The sequence below is a fragment of the Ixodes scapularis genome, unplaced genomic scaffold (assembly GCF_016920785.2).
Source record: "Ixodes scapularis isolate PalLabHiFi unplaced genomic scaffold, ASM1692078v2 PGA_scaffold9__187_contigs__length_104089568, whole genome shotgun sequence".
In the NCBI taxonomy this organism is placed as follows: domain Eukaryota; kingdom Metazoa; phylum Arthropoda; class Arachnida; order Ixodida; family Ixodidae; genus Ixodes; species Ixodes scapularis.
In genome coordinates, this window is record NW_024609884.1 from 72,921,308 (window position 1) to 72,940,747 (window position 19,440).

At 42.0% G+C, this 19,440-nt stretch overlaps 1 protein-coding gene across 1 annotated transcript in view; it reads right to left on the reverse strand.

Moving 5' to 3' along the window:
* LOC8027160 (MMS19 nucleotide excision repair protein homolog) overlaps positions 1 to 19,424 on the reverse strand; it is a 74,994-nt gene extending 55,570 nt beyond the window's left edge. Inside the window, exons 1-11 of the mRNA XM_029989498.4 lie at positions 19,284 to 19,424; positions 18,226 to 18,274; positions 18,057 to 18,160; positions 17,876 to 17,964; positions 12,984 to 13,128; positions 11,772 to 11,897; positions 11,466 to 11,527; positions 10,733 to 10,894; positions 10,133 to 10,210; positions 8,577 to 8,666; positions 770 to 809 (exon numbers count right to left, since the gene is read on the reverse strand). Coding sequence (XP_029845358.3) covers positions 770 to 809; positions 8,577 to 8,666; positions 10,133 to 10,210; positions 10,733 to 10,894; positions 11,466 to 11,527; positions 11,772 to 11,897; positions 12,984 to 13,128; positions 17,876 to 17,964; positions 18,057 to 18,160; positions 18,226 to 18,274; positions 19,284 to 19,347 — 1,009 coding nt within the window. The 5' untranslated portion in view covers positions 19,348 to 19,424. The remainder of the gene's footprint in view (positions 1 to 769; positions 810 to 8,576; positions 8,667 to 10,132; positions 10,211 to 10,732; positions 10,895 to 11,465; positions 11,528 to 11,771; positions 11,898 to 12,983; positions 13,129 to 17,875; positions 17,965 to 18,056; positions 18,161 to 18,225; positions 18,275 to 19,283) is intronic.
* Between the last annotated feature and the right edge of the window lie 16 nt (positions 19,425 to 19,440).

Here is a 19,440-nt window from a genome sequence, read left to right on the forward strand (position 1 = left end):
TGATTTTTATATCATCTTTTAGACCATTCCAAAGGCTCTTCATATGATAAAAAAAAATATATATATATAAAAATGGCTTTTTCAAAAAAATTGAAGTTGAAATTTGTACCTTTGTTGTTTTTTTCTCGCAGTCAAAGTTGTTTTTAGCCAAGATAACTTTACTTGACTATAACATCTTTGTTGAATAGGTATTTGTTTATGTTTTCACTTGATATATAATTTATGCCTTAAAATTTAATGTAACAAAAGCTATCATCCAAACCAGATAAATAATCATCAAAAAAGCCAAATTCTGGTTTAAAAAAAATTAAAAAAAACCTTTTTGTAGATATTTGGTGCTTTTAATGTAGTTTAAGAAACAAAGTAAAATGTTTTTTGTGCAAAAGTCATATAAAATCTGGTGAAGCTCCCAAATATGCGACCTGTGACTAAAAATATGATACAAAAAATGGTTTTCAGCTTTGTCCTAGCAAAGGATTTGCCTAGCATATATATTTTTTTCAGAAGCTTTCGTGACTTGACCCCCTTTTGCAGCACGATTTGGAGCGAAATCGCCCCATGTAAATAAAGCGTTGTGTGGGACACTTGCTTCATGTCTCATGTAAGCAAGAGCATCATCGGTTTTTACATTCTAATGGATTATAGGTACTTTATTGCGGTCCCCCGACAGACGTCTGAAAGAGGCTCTATTGCATTTGTTTTCGGACCGCACAGGCATATAACAAACAATTGAGCTAAATCTGGAAATAGTGCCTAACCCATCTCTCACCTTTCCAAACAAGCTTGAAAAGTCTGTTGATCGAAGTAGCCTGAAAGGAGAAATGAGCAAGGTTGTCACAACCCTATCGCTTTATCCTATGCAAAGATATACTTCTCGTAGTATGGCCTACTTTCAGATTTCATCGAGACAACCACCTAAAAACAGTTTCAATCAGCTTTCTTTCTTTTCTTAATTTACACTCATATGCATGTTGCATTTGAAAGTGTATTGCAAACGTAACTACTCTAGCAGCGACTCCAATTAAACTAACAGCAGTATTCGTAAACAAATCAAATGATTACACGAGTCAAATGCATTGTTGGCCCTTTGAAGGGACCAGATAAATTGGTTCCTTAGTATATCATGCCAAGAGTTTATACACAGGTATAACTTTAGACTAGAAATTGGTGCATTTTGTGCACCAAAATTTCAAAGAATTAACTTACCCGAGTATAGAATAAAAAATTAAGAACCCAATTTCAGTGCCCTGGCATCTGTCTGCTAAAAAAAAAAAAGGAGGCATCTGATTGGCGCAGCAGCCGACAGATGGAAACTGGTAAGAGCGAGAGCACAGACACCAATCTCCAATCACAAACAATGTTTTTTTAATCAAATGCAGTGCGAGTTTTTTTGGTATGGTGCATGATTTTGTTATCTTTACTATTAGAACAGAATATATGGATACAACCAACAAGAAAGATTCCTTGTTGGACTATATACATAATATCAACAGCTCCCGCCATCCCTCGGCTGTCGCGTCACCCGGACGTCTTTCATTTGCAGACGGCCGCCGTAGGTGGCGAATTCACACTTTATTTTTTACTCTTCATTTAGGTAGTAAGCTCATTTTTTCTGTTCAAAATCTCATCTATACAAAATCGCCCCTGTACAAAATCTCGGCTAGATATGTCAAAGAGGCACGGAAACAAGATACTAGCTCCTAATTATGGTAAGCGCAGTTCTGCCAGGGTCGATGACGTCGTGGGCACGACAGATATTCCAAGACGCATCGCACTCCTTGATGGCCGATCTTGAAGTGCTCACCAAAATACGAAATTTAAGACGAAAAATATAGCCGTCCGGTCAAGATACAAGGGCGTGATTATCATTCGCAGGTATTTCTAATTGTATTCGACTTATTTCCTTACATTTTGCGTATATGTTAAGTTTCAATTTAGTATCCCTTTGAGAAACCAATCTATGCAGTCCTCTGAAAGGGCCAGCAATCCATTTGACTCATGCGGTACTTCCACTAAAAGCGGTCACTCCAGGTTGCAGCTCCTCAGGCCCAATGCATTTCCAACGGCAAATTTTGGTTCCTACTGCTCAGCAACAGCGATAGAAGCGGCATTCGGCCTTATGTAGCAACTTTTGTAGCAGGCAAAATATTGGTCTGGAGCAGCCACTGACGCTTTGGGAGCAGATGCCAACAACTGTTACCATGTCACATGAAAATGAAAATGAGATTGTATTGCTAAATGAGTTCATCTTTGATAATGACTGAGGGGTCCTCTTTGATACTGGAGCATATTACTTACTACGTTTTGTGATAAAAACAGATAGGAAAGGAACGTAGGGCCTTCGTTTTATAAATAAGGCTCTGGTCAGAATAGGTTCCATTTAAAATGGGTACTAAAAATGGTTGAAAAATAAATCATAGCCCAACCCTACAGTTGGGTGGAATAAAGCCTCTCTCCCTTCTCCATATTACATTCAGTAGTTTATTTAGGCTGTAAATAGAATTTCTGCAAAATGCCAGCAAGAACCAGCATATCCACTAGATGTCCATCAATAAAAACGCCTCCCCCAAATTTCATTAACATACCAACCTTAACACTCCAATATCATAAACTGCAAAAACAACAATCCCCAAATATTATGAAAGCCTACACTTGTGCTTTAAAGGTGATACTGCTCTTTCAGAGTTAAGTCAAAGTTTGCTGCTCTTTCGATTGACAGCTGCACGGGAATTATAGTCACTACCATATTAATTTAAATATAGACCCACTTTTTTTTTCTCTCTTTACTGACTCAGTTTTTTTTTAATTATTATTTTTAGTAGAGATCGATTTGCAATTAAGACAAAAAAGTCGACCAGTAATAATCCTGAGCATGAACTCCGTGCCTATTGCGCTAACCCTCCCCCAGGTCAGCCGCTGCTCCTAGCAGTACGGTGCAAAGCTGTGAAGCTTGATGCGTGCATGCTGGTGAGATGCGCTGAAGGCTGATGAGAGCGGCGCAAGTGCGACGGTACTCTGCAGTCAAGGCACGAAGGCATGTGGCAAACATGATAATCAAGTGATCTTATCAGGAGTACAAGACCCTGGCTCTGTCCAGTCTTGGGCACTAATTAGTTACTAGTAATGCGTCACCAACAACTAGTTACTTTTTTTAATAACTTTTACCTGTAACACATTACTCTTTAATACTAGTAACTTGTGACTCTAACACTGTTACTTTTTTATTGGGTAACTGTAACTGTTTAGGCCGTTACAGTTACTTTTTTTACTAACTAATTGGACCCCGCTGCCGTGGACATGGTGAAATTGACATCATGAAGTATTTTTCTCAATACGACAAAAAAAAGAAAAAAAGCGTGGACACGCCTTAGACCAACAAAAAATTGCCTGGTTCAGCCCATGACCGAGAATGGACGACGGACGAGTCAGCACGAAACTGGGAGACAAAGGAAGCTGGCGCCCGCGGTGGTAGGGGTGGCAAGGAATTTGTCTGTTTCACCGACTTTGGCTCACTCTTTTCTTGTGGGGACCATCTGCGGGTGTTGGTGGTCATGTGACATGTCTCCGAGTATTCCGTCTAGGATGTGACTGCACCCCCCCCTCTCCCTTCCTCTTTGTCGGATATCTGTCCGTGTTGTCGTTTGTACACCCTGCCGCTCGCCGTTTCCCCTTCCCTATTAGTTTTCAAGGAAGCCGTCCCCATATTGTGCAGAAAGCCGGCGTTTGTTTAACTTATTCATTCTCTTCGGAGCCGCTCGAGTAAACAGGAAGGCAGGTTCAAGTGTTAATGCCTTTTTCGGTGATAGCCTCAAAACACCCCAATAGGGGGACACTTTGTTGTGGAACCTATGTAGTGCAACAACTGAAGCGATTTCAGGGATAACACGTGTCATAAGTAAGAGAAACAGCTTATTCTTGTGCTTCTTCCATAGTTGGCGTTTCGGACGCAGATGCCGCAGTGGTCATCGCACACTCGTGGAGCACCAGAAAGCCTCACTTTGTCTCTTGGTGGTGGTTCTCCCTATATTTTCGGGAAGCTGTTTGACCTGCTCTGTTTAGGCCTGCTTCCGAGTATGTTCCATAACAATTATGCGACCATCTGTGTCCTCATTCGTTTCGGACTGAAAAATAAATGAAAATGTTGACTGACCAGGGCCGATAAGAATTTTGAAAAGCGGTTGACTATAAGTTACAACAATTATTTCAAAGAAATTATGCGCATCAAAATGCTGAAACGGCAAATGATGCAAAAAAGAAACACCCTTCGATTTAGATTTTTCTAATTTCTTAGTTTACCTTTCTTCTCACTATAGTGTAACAAATAAAATATTATTGTTTTGGTTTGTGATTTCTTGTGTCCATTTTTTGTGTAACGAGAAAGTATGGCATTACTGTTTTTGCAGTAACTGTAACACGTTACTCTTTGAAGCCTGTAACTGTAACTGTAACAGAGTTACTTTTTCCCCCTAGGTAACTGTAAGTTTAACACTGTTACTTTTAGTGGTAACGTGCCCATGACTGATTCTGTCTTACCACAGTATACCACCATCCTACTATTTTTCAAAGTTTTCTCGCGAAATTTAGACGATGCTGGCAATCAACCGGCCAGAGCGATTGATGAGCAATCTTCATGCATTGTTGCACCTGAAGTCGACGCTATAGCCGTCTCTACAGTATCAAGGCGCGATAGCATGGCATTCATCTCTCTCTGCACATTCTTTTAAACGCTACACCAGTTGTCGGCAACCTTTCCGCTGCGGCGGGCCAAATAGCCATGAAACAGAGATGGTGCGGGTTGGAAGGAAAACCGGGGGTGGGTGACCAGCTTCTGAGCATGAACGACATGACGCACAGTAATTTGCTCCGCCCTGTGCTGCACGCCGTATCTTCCGAGGCTCTTGGGGCCCAGGTTCCCGCCTCCTCCATCATTTTCGAGGGACACAGTTCTCATTCCAACATCCAAAGACCCAGACAAACTAAAAGCCGTAAGTCCACTAACCCTTTGTAATGATGGCCTCCAAGATTTATGATAAAATTCTGACCAGTTGCTTGGCCAGAATCTCTACAGTAAGCCTCTGTGTGACAGAAACTGTTGAAATTGGCAATGGTACAAAACCGTGATTTTGAACTGTACTAAAGAAATTGATGAGGTGTTTTTTATTTCTGCCTATGGAGCAGAAACGTGTGTTAGTGCCCCGTCTGTGGCTTGTCTGTGGCTTTGGCGGATGATGAAATGTCTTTCATCAAGAAATACAGCAGAATTGTTTAAGTGTTCGGGCGTGCCTCAAGAGGGTGGATTATGTTTTATCTATCTTGCATCTTTTATGTTTTCCTTTCTGTTCCTCGCAGGAATAAACTTCAGTCAGCGTTGTGTTCGTTCACTTCTTGTCCTTGTCCTTTGTTTTTTTCCCGCTGCTTCCAAGTTTTCATTATCCACCAGCTAACCCAACTTCACGCCTTGTTATTTGCCTGTCTAGGATGCTTGCCCCTTGTGTGTTATCTTCCACTGTGCGAACCAGGGAATACCAGGGCTCATAGCCTGCTTGCAAACGAACGAAGAGAGCGACCGTCAAGCAGCCTGCGACACAGGCAGTTCGACGTGCTTGGAGGATTATTTCCGTTGAGATAATCTCCAAAAAGCCTTCCCGGCTATGTTCCGGGTCTTCGCGAAAAATGGCTGATAGGGTTGGGTCCGGGGTGTGAGAATTGAATAGACATGTTCGTTCATTTGCTTTAAAGCTGTGCAAAAAAGCAGCTCTCTTCTACATAAGCCCCAAAACGCCCCGGATTCTGTCCGACCGTCGTGAAGTGACTATCGTCGACACTGTATATTGGATATGCTGTGTTCTTTAAGAGCTTTCTCAAATCCTGTTAAGATAATGTGGCATCGTGGGGTACGTACAATATATGTTGTTCGATTGATGAGACTGTTGAATTTTTTATTGAGAGAGGGGAATACCCACGCATTTCGGTTATCCTGTGTGGTCAAATATTTTCGACGCTTAAAACCTTTGTAAATTGGTGTGGCTGAGTGTATGGTGCCGTCAAAAGATCAACATAATATGAAACAAACATTCCAGTTGCATTTGTTCTGTCGGGCACAAACTCACCAAAACAGCTTTAATTTTTTTTTTTTTTTTTCAAAAATAGTACAATGCATTCTTAGAAAGCCCGAGAAATTCTATTCGCCATAGAACACAAAATAAAAAAATAGAACGCGGCATTTTAGCCTCCACCACCGAAGTGTGCCTACGCAGGCTCCCTTAGCCCACCTATTAGAAAACCCACAGCCCAGCGCAGACGGGCAACACTGACTCACCCTCTCAAAACCAAAGACGCCCGCTGTAAATCGCTTTGTTCGAGATTGCTGCTGGAAAGGTCTATACCACCTGCTACTGTTCATGAAGCAGCTAAGCAGAGCACATAGATACTCTAACCGATCACAATGAATAGAGCTAGCTATTCATAGTGATTGAAGTGAGCACCGTTCGCACAAAAACCGATTACCCTTTGTTAGGCATGTGCATATAATGGATTTTGGCTTCAAAGCAAATTCAAAGTGAATAGTGGTTTTTGCCAAATATTTCTAGAGCGCAGCTCTTAGGAGCCCGTTTCCGGCTTGAGCAGCGTCACTGTCGGCGTAACCGCGCGGCGCATTATGGGAAATGTCCTATAATGCACCGTGCGAGCCCCCCCGGGGTCACGTGACCTCGGGGGGAGGGGGGGGTCCCGTGACCCTTCCCCCTCGAGGTCACATGACCCCTCGCCCCCGAGGTCACGTGACCCACTCGCCCCCGAGGTCACGTGACACCCCTCCCCCGGAGGTCATGTGACACCCCTCCCCCGAAAGTCACGTGACCCCCCCCCCCCCCCCAGGTCACGTGACCCCCCCTCCTCCCCCAGGTCATGTGACCCCTCCCCCACAAGGTCACGTGACCCCCTCCCCCCCCCCCTTCCGGAGGAGATTCAAGAATGAGGAGAGGAGGAGGGTAAGGAGGTGAGGAGGAGGGAGGAGATGTATACCTTCCCCTCAGTACCCTTCCATCCTCCTCCTCAAGAGCTGCACTCTAATTCGGCGTTACAGGGAGTTGAAAACAGCTTTCATTTTTTAATTGAATATTGAATAGCTGCTGCACCTTCCTCCATGCCTTTCACTACTGTTACACCAAGCCTAAACGAAAATTCAGCTGAACTTGTGAAGGTTGTTCTTAAGCTTATAATGCCCACTTATGAGCTCTGAAATTTAATCTTGCTATACTTATAGACTGTGGCCTCAGAAAGTCCAATACCTACATTGGGACGGAAAGTAAACGACAAGTTTTCCATAAAATTAAACCTATAAAGGAGCCCAGCCATATTTAATTGAAAGGAGTTATGAGTCTGCTTGTATATGCAAATATTTTCTTTGATTCTGAATTAAAAAAAAACAAAAAAACAAGCACAAATAATGAACATAGTTTGCTAGAACATTGCAGCCTAACATATACCCTTGCATAATAGCCACGGTTAAATTTTGAAGATTTTACTGCAATGTAAATGTCAACAACCACACCATTTCCTTTTCTTTTTTTTTAATACGCCAGGCGTGCATGTGCATTAGATCACTTTGAAGGTGCGTTTTTTGCCTAAGAGTGCGGCTGTCAGCTTCGTGGGTATTGCTTCTCCGCAGTGCACCGGTGCTTGAGGAGAAGCGCACTCAAGGGGCTAGCCCGCCGCTATCAACATTTTAAAAAGTATGAATACTGCAGCTTATTTTGAGAAGAATATCAAATAGCATATTATTTGAAACTACCATTTGAAAATTTGAATATTCGTGGAACCCTACTCTTCGCACATAGTACTTAGGTATCCGAAAGGATGTAGAGCCCTTCCACTTCACGTGAAGATGGAGGACCAGCGAAGCTGTTATCCTTACGACGCCGAGAGGATGACGTCTAGAGGACGACGTCTAGAGGACGACACCTAGAGGACGACGTCTAGAGGACGACCTCTAGGACAACGTCTAGGACAAACTCAAGGATGACTTCTAGGACAACCCCGAGGACGTCTAGGACGACTTCTAGGATGACCTCGAGGATGACGTCCAGGATGACCTCAAGGATGACTTCTAGGACGACCTCGAGGACTGCCTCTCGGACGACCTCAAAGACAATCTCTAGGACGATCTCAAGGACGACTTCTAGAATGATGCCTAGAGAAATTCAACCTTTCCACTCTAGTGAAAACCAAAGCTTAACCCTCGCTTTTCGCGAGGGTTAAGCCTAAAGTTTGTTAAGATCCCCAACACTGAGCTCTTCCGTTTCTAGGTTGAGGGTTCAAAGATAACTCATGCAAAAAACTAACATGTTTTCTTCATTTTTTTTACAAAAAGAAGGAATTCCTTTGCGAATAGCGGACGCCAATGAGGCAAAAAGGCAGTACCCACCCAGTGCCACCTGGAATCGTACAAACATCTATGTGACTTCAAATTCAGCTATGATATCCTTGCAATAGTTTTCCACGGTGTTTCAAAGGAATAAGTAACTAACTGTTCACCTGGAGCAAAACCAAACTTGGGAATATTGGAAATGACTCACATCTTTCTGGTCACTGGAAACGACTCTGGCAAGGCTGGTGAGGCAAGTAAGGGCGGCAGGAATGATGGCATCGTGCCTGTTCACAAACACCTGCAGCAGAGAAAATATTGCCGTCTGGCTGGGCCCAGTCTACATACTGTAAACCACTTCATATTCACGACCTCTATACTTCCCAAATTTGGTCAATATGTTTCGGAATATTTCGTGGGCACTTAATTTCTCAAGCTGGAAGATATGGAAACTCTTCCCCCAAGCCCCACTTTCAAGGTGGTCAACGACATTGTTTTCCAGGGGGACAAATATCTTCCCATCGAAGCACAAGTGATTTTAAGCTATTAATTGGTATTGTAACCATCGTATCAGAGGTCTGTCTCTTGTGGTAACTCAGCAATAATATTACTTCAAGCATGGATTTAATGGTGAAGGTGTTTCATAAAGCTGTCTAGGTAAGTAGACATGCAGGCTTATGGCTTATTTTATTTGATATGGTATTATCAATCAAACCTAGACACCACAAAATATGATCCTATGAATGTAAGTGCACCTTTATGTATTCCAACATCCAATAAAGCGCCACGATAATGTCTTTGAATGTTCACAGTTGGCCCGATTTCTTTGTGCAACCAATTTTTCAAGATTTCCAATTGATGCATAAAATCTGTGGAAATTAAGTTATTTTTTTAATGAGTTACACACCAAACGAGCACATTTATATGTGACTATAGGATTCCCAAAACTCAAATAAAAAGCAAAGCTAATATGTTTATTAACTGCAGCAACATTTTCTGCATCTACAAGGTAACTTTAAACATACTCCTGCTCTTACTGATTATTTATAGTTTGTTCATTTGCATACCTACGTTGCCTGAAGAGGGGCACAGACATAAAATTTGTACGCTACAAACATAAGGTGAAACACAATTATTCAAGAATTGATACACAACGGTAGTTAGAAGTAACACTGAATCTTCTGAAAAAACAACTCTGACAATGCCGTTTCAACAATGTCACTTGGCAGGTTATTCCAATCTTCAATGGACCGTGGGAAAAAAGAGCATTTGAAAACATCAGTTCTGCAGTGAAATGGACAAATTTTTTTTTAATTCTCTCTTCTTTCCAATACATAGGCAGGCTCGAAAATATACTTGGACCTACAAATTGCGCTATTGTTGTAAAACACTTTATGCAACATTTTGAGACGGAGCAATTACCCGTAACAAATCTCGTAGCAAGATTCTGTACCTTTTCAATTTGATCTATAAGGTTCTGTCTGAACGGATCCCATATCTCACTGGCGTAGTCGAGGACAGACCGCACGAGAAAAAAATAATGTCTCCTTCAACGATGGGGGAGCGATAATAAAATTATGTTTAATAAATCCCAGTGACCGGCTTGCACTAGCTGTAATATCGTCAACATGTTTATTCCATCTTAAATCGCACGAGAAAAACACTCCCGAATATTTAGCCTACAATGCCAGCTCATTAAAAGCACATTAAAACCTGAAACAACGAGAATACTAAATACATTGAAATATTAAATGCTGCAACGCTTACCAGGCTATGAATCTGCTTCCAGATAGTGACAGTGTGGTCTCTGAAGCACTGGGGAGGGAACACTTGACTTCCTCGGCTCTACAAATCGATTCAAAACCCTCATGAGTTGCAATTCCCAGCTGGCAAAGTTCCTTCTTTTTGATTGCACAGTCACTTTACGTCAATCTGCTGTTGTAAACTGCACATTTCCTTTCCTCCTACAATTTTCCGAGTGGTTTCCCATCCCGCTGACTCCCCATTTTAAACCAAGCTCCAAAAGCTTGCATTGGAGCTTGTCTGACCAAGAAGTCTGCATGTCACTCAGCTAAGCAACACAATATTGTAAAAAAAAAAAAAAAAATCTTGCAGTTTTGAGGACAATATGCCACTGCCTTCTTGACATGCAAAACAAATTTCCAGAATAAAAAAAAATGCTCAAGGATTTGATTATGCACCAGAATTGCACTGGGACTCTTGAACACTGAACGAGAAAAAATTAAGAAGACTACACGATTGAATCCATACAATGTAAATCACAGTCTTGAAACAAGCCATGGCCGCATGAAAAAGAAGTTGGTACTGCGGTTGCTCAAGGCAGGGTGACCCCATGCGATTCCTTACCAAGAGTTTCAAAGAATCCAGCTTGGCCGTGAGCAAGTCTGACTCTAGCTTTTCAGCAGCCAATGGGACGCAGTGTTTCCCAAACCCCGGCGAAGCTGTGAGGCAGTTGAGCAATGAATCAGCCAGCTCTTCGCGGCTGATTCTGCCGGGGTCAGTGGCGGGCTGTACAAGTAAGACACATTCAAAATTGACTAGCCTCAAACAGAAACCTGAAAAATGTCTTGTGGAGGGCAAGATCAATCGAGGAGAGGCACTACAGACTCGTAAAAATAATTTTTAAAGGTGCAAGGCGAAAGCTCTCACACAGTTCAGACAACTTCCGAAGCAACACGGCCTTACTGAGCACCAATGCAGTGGACACAAAAGCCAGACAGTTCAGGTGTGCACCATGAGAGTCCAAGCTGGCAAGATTTCACTGTAGCACATTGACATAGGCATAATCTGTTTCATCACCAGTCTGGCCATGAAGAGAGCAGCATGTTATATGTACTAGGACCAGCCTAAACTCATGCCGAGAAATCTCGGAAGTAGTCCCTCGAATGACGAAATATATAAAGCAAGCCGTGTTTTCTCGTTTGATGTGGCACATGGTGCAATACTGGGGTTAATATAAAATGGTGCTGCTTTGGACCAACACTCCTTCCATTTCAGAAAAGATCAAGTTAAGTTCTTGCCACGGGTGGCTCGGAAACTCCCACATTCCATGGCTTCTGTTGCAGCAAGACATGCTTACAGGGTTGAAGTCCACTGGAAAGTAGCACGAGCAGACGTCAAACAAAGGCTCCTCCAGGTCACCTACACAAAATAATTGTGTCAAGAGTAGCAATAAAACTTGGTGCCAACTTGCACCTTAATTAATTGTTCTACATTAACGCATCTTTGATAGTTCATCAATGAGCCTGTGTTTTGCTCGTATATGGTTTACCAGAGAATATATGCAACCGCTTTAGTACATCACAATCTAACATCAACATAGACAAAGAATACCCCCAGATCTTGAGCATGTCAGCAATAGGCAAGCAACTGGCTAAAGTCTTACCCAAGATGAATTCATTGCACAACATGGGAACAATGGCAAAGACTTGTAGCAGGCAGCGGGGGTCTCGTTCCCCTTCCATTGCTTGGATGCAACCAAGGACAAACTTGCTGCCCATTTTCCTCAACACTGCATAGGAAACAACAACTCCTGTAACACTAATAACAAAAACACTTAGAAGAAGACATCTGGTGAAACACTTGCACACACATGGATACTGATAAAAATGTTACACACCAATAGGAACCAAGGTACTTTTTAACAGAGTTTTATCAAAGAGAAGTAGCCAGACACTTAAAATGACTCGGTTTCATTGAAAATAACAGTCCTCTTAGTTTGAATGAAGCCAAAGGAAGGGAGTTGTAGTTGACTACAACTGCCAGTATCAATTCCATTTGCAATAGCAAACTAAACTGATGTTGATATTAAAGGGCCCATGAAACGAATTTTGGGCTGGGATAAATCAATTTAGATTGGGATTCTACTAATAGCACATCGTTCAGTGGGCAAAAAGAAAAAAAGTATAAAGTCAAAAGCCTCACTTTCGGTACGAAAATTTGAAAACACAGCGGACTATTTCGTACCTCCTTCCCTTCGCAAGCTCTCTGCCTTTTCGGTGTGCTACATCCGCGGTCCCCAAAGCGCATCACCGAGTCCAAACCCACGTCACACGACACCGGACCTCACTTATTCCCTTCACCCCTAAGCTGACATTGCGGTGGAAGCAAGTGTGGCTGGCCCAACGAGCATGTAGCTTCCACAGCACTGTCAGCTTCGGGGTGAACAGGTTGGGGAAAGCAACTTTTGTCTGAATTTGATTGACGGGCTAATCTTCTAGGGGGAGAATGGCTGTGTCCGGGTACACAAACAAGAGTCCGAGCAAGAGGGGAGTCCCTCCTTTCCGTCTTCTTGAACTGTTTGGTACACTGTGCGATTTATTAGTTGAGGAAAGCTAAACAGGAAAAAGTTGGAAAATCGCTTCATGACTCTTTTAAGAATGGAACTACCGGCAGTAAAGAAGAATTTGAACACCGACTGAATGAGCTCGTTGGTTTGCTTGACAATTTAAAAAAATAAGCACACAAAATAGACGGGCAAGCACAATGTATTGTGAGCTTGTCTGTCCCCATTTTGAGCGCTTATCTTTGTTCAATATATCTGAGAACTTAGAACAATGGGATCAGTAGAGAGGGGGTCCCTCAAAGCATGACAGACCTGAGGCATGGCTAATCAACATGTGCATCAACATTCTGTAGATGATGTAGCGCTCAGCCTGGAGTAATCCTGGCATCTGAACGTCAAAAAAGATGACTTGCAGAAGGTGCTCAATCTCGGTGCTTTCCAGAGGTCCTTGGCTCACCTAGAGGGGCATGTCAGAGATGACCAATTTATTGACAGAGCACAGGTGATCTGCCAACACAAATTTGGGAGTGAGAGCTGGTGTATATGCAACTCCACATTGTACTTCTCCTCTTTCTCCCTCCTTACTCTTTCATCAACATTTTTTCCCTTGTCCCTCAATTGTAAATTGTCCCCCTTATTGCACAGTTATTTATTTAATTATTTATTAGAGCACTCTCAGGGACCCAAGAGCCCCGAGGGCATTAAAGAGGGGTGTAACTAACTACAGACACCCAAATAGAAAAAACAAATTAGTATAACACAGTCAAGGGACACTTACACAAAAATAATTATTAAAGGAGCACTGACATCCCTAAAAATTTATTTTTTTATTTTTTGCCAGGCCATTAGTATGGTGTCAGAAGACTACCCAGTCAATATTTTGCTACAGCGTCACATATATTTTCAATAAAGTAAAAAAACTCAACTGCTCGAAACCGAAACCCGACTGGGGAGGAAGAAGAAATATAGAGGAGGAGAGTGTTGGCAGAAGTCACGTGGCTGTGCAGCTTTTTTTCTCTCCAATTAACGTATTTGCAGCTTTTTAGAAGCCACAAAATATAGGTATCGTATTTCTTTTCTATTCTTAATATTGTGCGTGTGCCTTCGATGACCAACGACTCTGATTACATTTGGTGGTTGTCTAAACCATAGAAAACAGCTCGTGACCACGGAGATGAGAGCGAGCGCAACTTAAACCGGCCAGTTCTCGATCGACGGTTTTTGGGCGGGAAGAAAACGAAATTCGAGCTGCGAAATGTTTTCTGGTAGTTGGGCTTTTATTTGTCATGTACAAGTAAAAGCCTTGGCGAGCATAAATACCCTGTCAGTGTCCCTTTAAGAGCAGTTTTAAACAAATCTAATGAGGGTACTAATGATGCAGGTGGGTGGTTCCATTCAGGTGATGTTCTAAGCAGGGATGGGCAAAATACATGCAAATATGTATCGAAATACAAATACAAAATACTTCGTCAAAAATGTATTTAATTAAAAATCTAATTACATTCACAAAAAAGCATTTAAGTGCAAGATACAAATACAATCAAATGTATTTGGTCTCCTCCAAATACTTTTCCAAATACATTCCTTAAAATTTGCGTCAGCGACTTCAGGGCACCTGCAACGGGTTTCTGGGTATCTCATTTTAATTTTGCATCGCACACTCGGGAGTTAGTGTGCGAGGCTCTAGTAACGTGATAGAAATATAATCACAAAAAAATGTAATCAGCTTGGATGTAATAGGTGAAAAAAGTACAGAGCTTCAAGCAGCTTTTTTTGTCGATTACACTTTGGTATAGACCAACAAAGGAACCGAGACGACCAAGACGCGCAGCACTAGCTAGAGAATTTCTTATTGTTGCAACTCGCACCAGTTACGAAAATCTGGACGACCCGTGCATATAGAATGTACCACGCAAAAATAAGGATGGAAATCAGGCTGGAAAGCATTACAAGTTGTCACAGGCACTTATTTAGCCAGTCTGCCTGTGAACGTCGATTTCGTCACTATTCTTGCCCTGGACTAGCACCGTAATCACAAAGTCACTAAACGCTTGTGCTTGATTGAGAGACACTGCATTCGGTGCAGAACATAGTTTTGAGGGATGTATTTTCGCCCAGAAGATTGTACTTAATTACAAGTGTATTTAAAATACCCACATTTTAGTATTTAAATACACACGTCAAATACATTACTCAATTTGTAATTAAATACAAATGCAAAATACACAAAGTATTTGAAATATGTATTTCAAATACTTGTATTTCAAATACTGCCCATCCCTGGTTCTAAGTATGAAGAAATCATTATAGGCTGAGGTTTGACAATGAGAAATGCCAACTTTGAAGTGAGGATCGATGCATGGAGAAATGTAAGAGGGGCTGAGGAAAAGTTCTTTTTTAAGGATAGGACTAGTATGATATATTTTGTAGAAAAGACACAGACGAGAGCATTTACGACACAATGAAAAAGTTGGAGAGGTCAGCTTTCATGGATGACATGCTGGCTGTATGATGATGGTGGCTAAGTATAAAACGAGCACTACCATTTTAAAGTGCCTCCAAGTTAGAAGTGAGTGAGGTCTGTCCAGAATACCAGATTGCGGCAGCATAGTCTAATTTGGAGCGAACGAGAGGTTTAAATAATAGGAGTTTGAGCAAGACCAGAACTAAAGGAAAGTTACATCTTATGTAGCCTAACACAAAATTAGCTTCAGCAAGGACAAGATCAATGTGGAATTGCCAGGATAGGTTATAAGTAGGGTTCCATGTTTTTGGAGTTTAATTCTCGTAAAATTCAAAGGGTGTTTCTCCGAGTCTATTTTTAGCTGCAACTTCGGGGTTTATCAAAGTTCATTTTCGTTAGATTCCCAATTCTCTAAAAACAAATGCAGAGTTTAATTTTACCGTGCTCCCAATTTTTCAAAATACAAAAACAAAAGAAATGAAGTCCGAACACATATGTACCCTAAATTGTTCAGAACACCTGTATCAAATCAAATTTCTGCATCTGCATTTACAATTGGAGCCTTTGCTATTGGCGATACTACCTATGCCAAGACAAATATTGCAAAGAAGTGATGCCTCAATGAGAGTCTATACTTTGAAATAACTGAACTCCTGGACATGGTCACTGGGCAGCATGGCAGCTTCAGCTGCCCTCCCCCCACCGTTGAAATCAACGGGTTCATAGCTTTCAGTGCTATAAGAACACTATCCCTCTTTCCTTTAAAGAACGCCTGAAAAGAAAACATTTTTTTTTAAACAGTCTGGACATGTCTCCAAACTGTTTTTTAAACAGTTTGGACACATGTGTCAAAAAATAAATTTTACGCGAAACAAAAAATTTTTTTGAGAGCGATATTGACGGCGAGAGATTTATTTGAAATTCTGCGCGCAAAGTCCATGATGTCACGGAATGGTCATTTGTTCCACGAGATGGTTATTCGAACTTTCCACCTCAACGGGAAGGCAAGGCCGATCAACCTCTCCTACAAGCGCCCGGAATGCCGAGAGAGAAAACAAGTGGAAAGGAGGTGACTGCCAACTAAATCGTGTCTCACGCCGTCAATATTGCTCTAAAAAAAAAAAGCACATTTTTTTTGCGTAAAATTACTTTTTCGAAATGCGTGTCCCAGCCAGATTGTTTAGAAAAAAAACTTTTTTTCTTTTTCTTTTTAGGGGCCATTTAAGAAGCACACACAGTATGGTCTTAACTAGAAACCTAGAGAATGACTTTTGTCATGACCCAGAGGTACCATGACCCGTTGCCCTGAACAAACCTTGACGAGCTAGAAGGTAAATCCCCTTTCGTCAGTAGTTCGAGACTTCAAAGGAAACTAAAGTGACCTCTCCTCAGGACCACTGACCCTGTGCTTTTATCAAATTTATTTGTAAAACACCATCTTTGAGGCTTTTTATTTTGCTGTCACGAACTCAAAATTCCGAGATTTTTTTTAATAAATCTGAACTGACGCAAATTTTATTGGTAAGCATTTTTCGGATCTATATAAAAACATGGAACCCTAGTTATAAGTATTGTGGTTAATGCAATAAGGATTGGTTTAAGTATTGCAGTTGCTGCAGCGACAGCTTCATGCACTTGTCGATGAAAACAGACATATCTCTTTCTTCTTGTAGGAATGAGATGATCGTGGCCGTTTTTGCCAGCGCATGAAAGGAATGTTCTTAATTTCCAGGTCTTGGGTAAAAAAAGTTAGTGCCGACTGTGGCCCTGAGAGTTTTTATAAGACTGCTTTTAGGTAATCGGATATTGATTACAACCTATGGTTTGCTGCTACATGCAACGTCTATGCAAGATACGTTTGCAGGTGCTGTACTGCGACGCCAAAGTCTTGCCGCATGATTCCCATATCCCACAATTAATGGGCTGAAGTCCAAAAATCTTAAGCCACATTGTTATATAGGATGTCTGAAGTCACCAGGCTCAATCTAAAAGGGTTTGTAAAAATTGACGCTTGCACGTAGCAATCTAAACTTTTCGTCAAAGGTGTAATTCACAGGTCCATTTTTTCTTGTAAAATTACAAAGCGTAGCTCCCTTTCTGTAAAAAGATTAGGGCCAAAAAACTTGTCGAGGTCAACGGTGGGTGGCGACGCGGACGAATGCGTCAAGCGGCAGGGTGTGTTTGGTGCACGTATTGATAGCTGGCGCTACCTCCTATCGAGAGTGCTCACGACGATTGTGATTTACTAAAATGAAGATAATCTGTTTGTAGTGTACTTTTGGTTTAAAAATAAATGTCAACATAAAAGCAAAAAAAAACAAACAAAAAAACTGTGATTTTGCTGCCGATGGATTTCGTCGGCGTGTCGTCTTCTTTCTTTAGCTGATCAGCTACACCTTCTGACGCTGCTCCCGACGCCATCTATCAATATGTGCGCCAAACACGCCCCATCATCTGCGTCGCTGCCCGCCGTTCAAAAAACTTACCCTGGCAAGTTTTTTGGCCTATTTCTTACAGAAAGAGAGCTACGCTTTGTAATTTTACAAGATAAAAACAGACCTGTGAAATACACCTTTGATGAAAAGTTTAGATTGCTTCGTGCAGGTGTTGATTTTTACGGCCCATTTCAGGTCGAGCCTGGTGACTTCAGACACTCTATATATATACAAGTGGTCTGATTATGGCGTTCAGACAGGGATGGCCAGAGATGTTTCCCTTCTATCTCCCAAGTCAAACTTACCACCAATTCATAGATGCCCTGAATGGCCCAAGTCACCATGGAAGGATGGTCCTCGAGCCTACTAGTATAATAACGCAGCAGAGTGGTTGCTGTTCCACAAACATGGAAGAGTCAGAAGTCATGAAGCAGTCAGAATAAAGGACTTCAAGGCAGTTGGAAAGTTTAGGGAAGAAAAGGTTACCTTGCTCTTCACCAAGAGTGTTATGGGGCAGTCCTTGAAGCACCCGGGTCATAAACTTCACTCCAGTTCCTCTTATGTCGGGATCTTTGTGAGTCAAAATGTGTCTGAAAGTGAACTGGTCTCCGTAAATAAAAAGATCACTGAAATGGCGTAGACAGTTAATACGCACCCCATACTTTCCACCATGCACGGCAGCTGCTTTCCATCTCCTTTGATCGCTGGGGAGATTTGTACGATTTGAATACACAACCAAAACACTAAATGCAAAATCGCACGGAGCAGGAGACTTGGAAGAGGGAAGTGACGTCAACGACTAGAGTGCAAAAAGCGCAACATAGCCCCCCAGGGGGCTATGTTGCGCTTTTTGCACTCCCAGGAGACTAGGGAGAGGGAAGTGACGTCAACAACGCAGCAAATGCAGATTGGATCTTGATTTTGTTTTCTTCTGTCAACATCCAATCTGCATTTGCTCTAGTCGTTGACGTCACTTCCCTCTTCCAAGTCTCCTGGGAGTGCAAAAAGCGCAACATAGCCCCCCAGATTTCTATACCAGCCTTTTATGAAAGCTAAAGCTAATAAGGTTACTAAAGGCGCCCCTGCCCTGACGGTTGTAATCGCGACCAAAGGGCGATGCCTCAGGGGACAATGCAAATACCGAAGGAAAAACCTAGAGTGGTCATCGGCAGAACGTGACAAGGGTGTCCTCGGGAAAGACTTTTAAGCGCCGTTCACACTCTTTGACTCGGGTTTTTTACATCGCAAGAATAAACTACGTATCGCCGAATACTAAGTATCTGCCAAAATGCAGCGCTAGATGACCGGATGAGTTGCCAAAGTTTCAGTACTTGTTGTCTTATTCAAAAGTTATTTATAAGTGATTTCTTGCAAATTCATTTGGGAAAATGGCGGCTGACGAAGCCCATGAATACATGGAGCTGAAGGTGTCAGCGACCAGCCCCATTTTCCCATTAAAATTTTCAGAAAATCCTTTATATATTTTATTAAGATAATGGTTAGCTCTGAAACTTTGTCATCTGGTTCGAACTGCTAGAGCTACATTTGGACGGAGACTGAGCGTTCGACGACGCGTAGTTTAGTTGTGCGGTGAAAAGCAAACTGTAAATTCTTCATAACCATGATCATTGGCGCAGTCCAACGGCGTAATCCGTTAGACACAAAGGGGTACAAAGAAGTCATGTACGAAAGTTGTGGATGCATTTCCCATACCATTGATATGCTTCGCAACACTTTCCTCAAAGTTATTCCCTTCACTGAGCTCGGAGATGTCCATTGCAGCAGACGCTTTTGAAAGGAGCACCGCTCGTGTTCGTGTGTGTTGATAATTTACCGCCAGGGGGGAAAGTCGCTCAATGCTCCATATGAT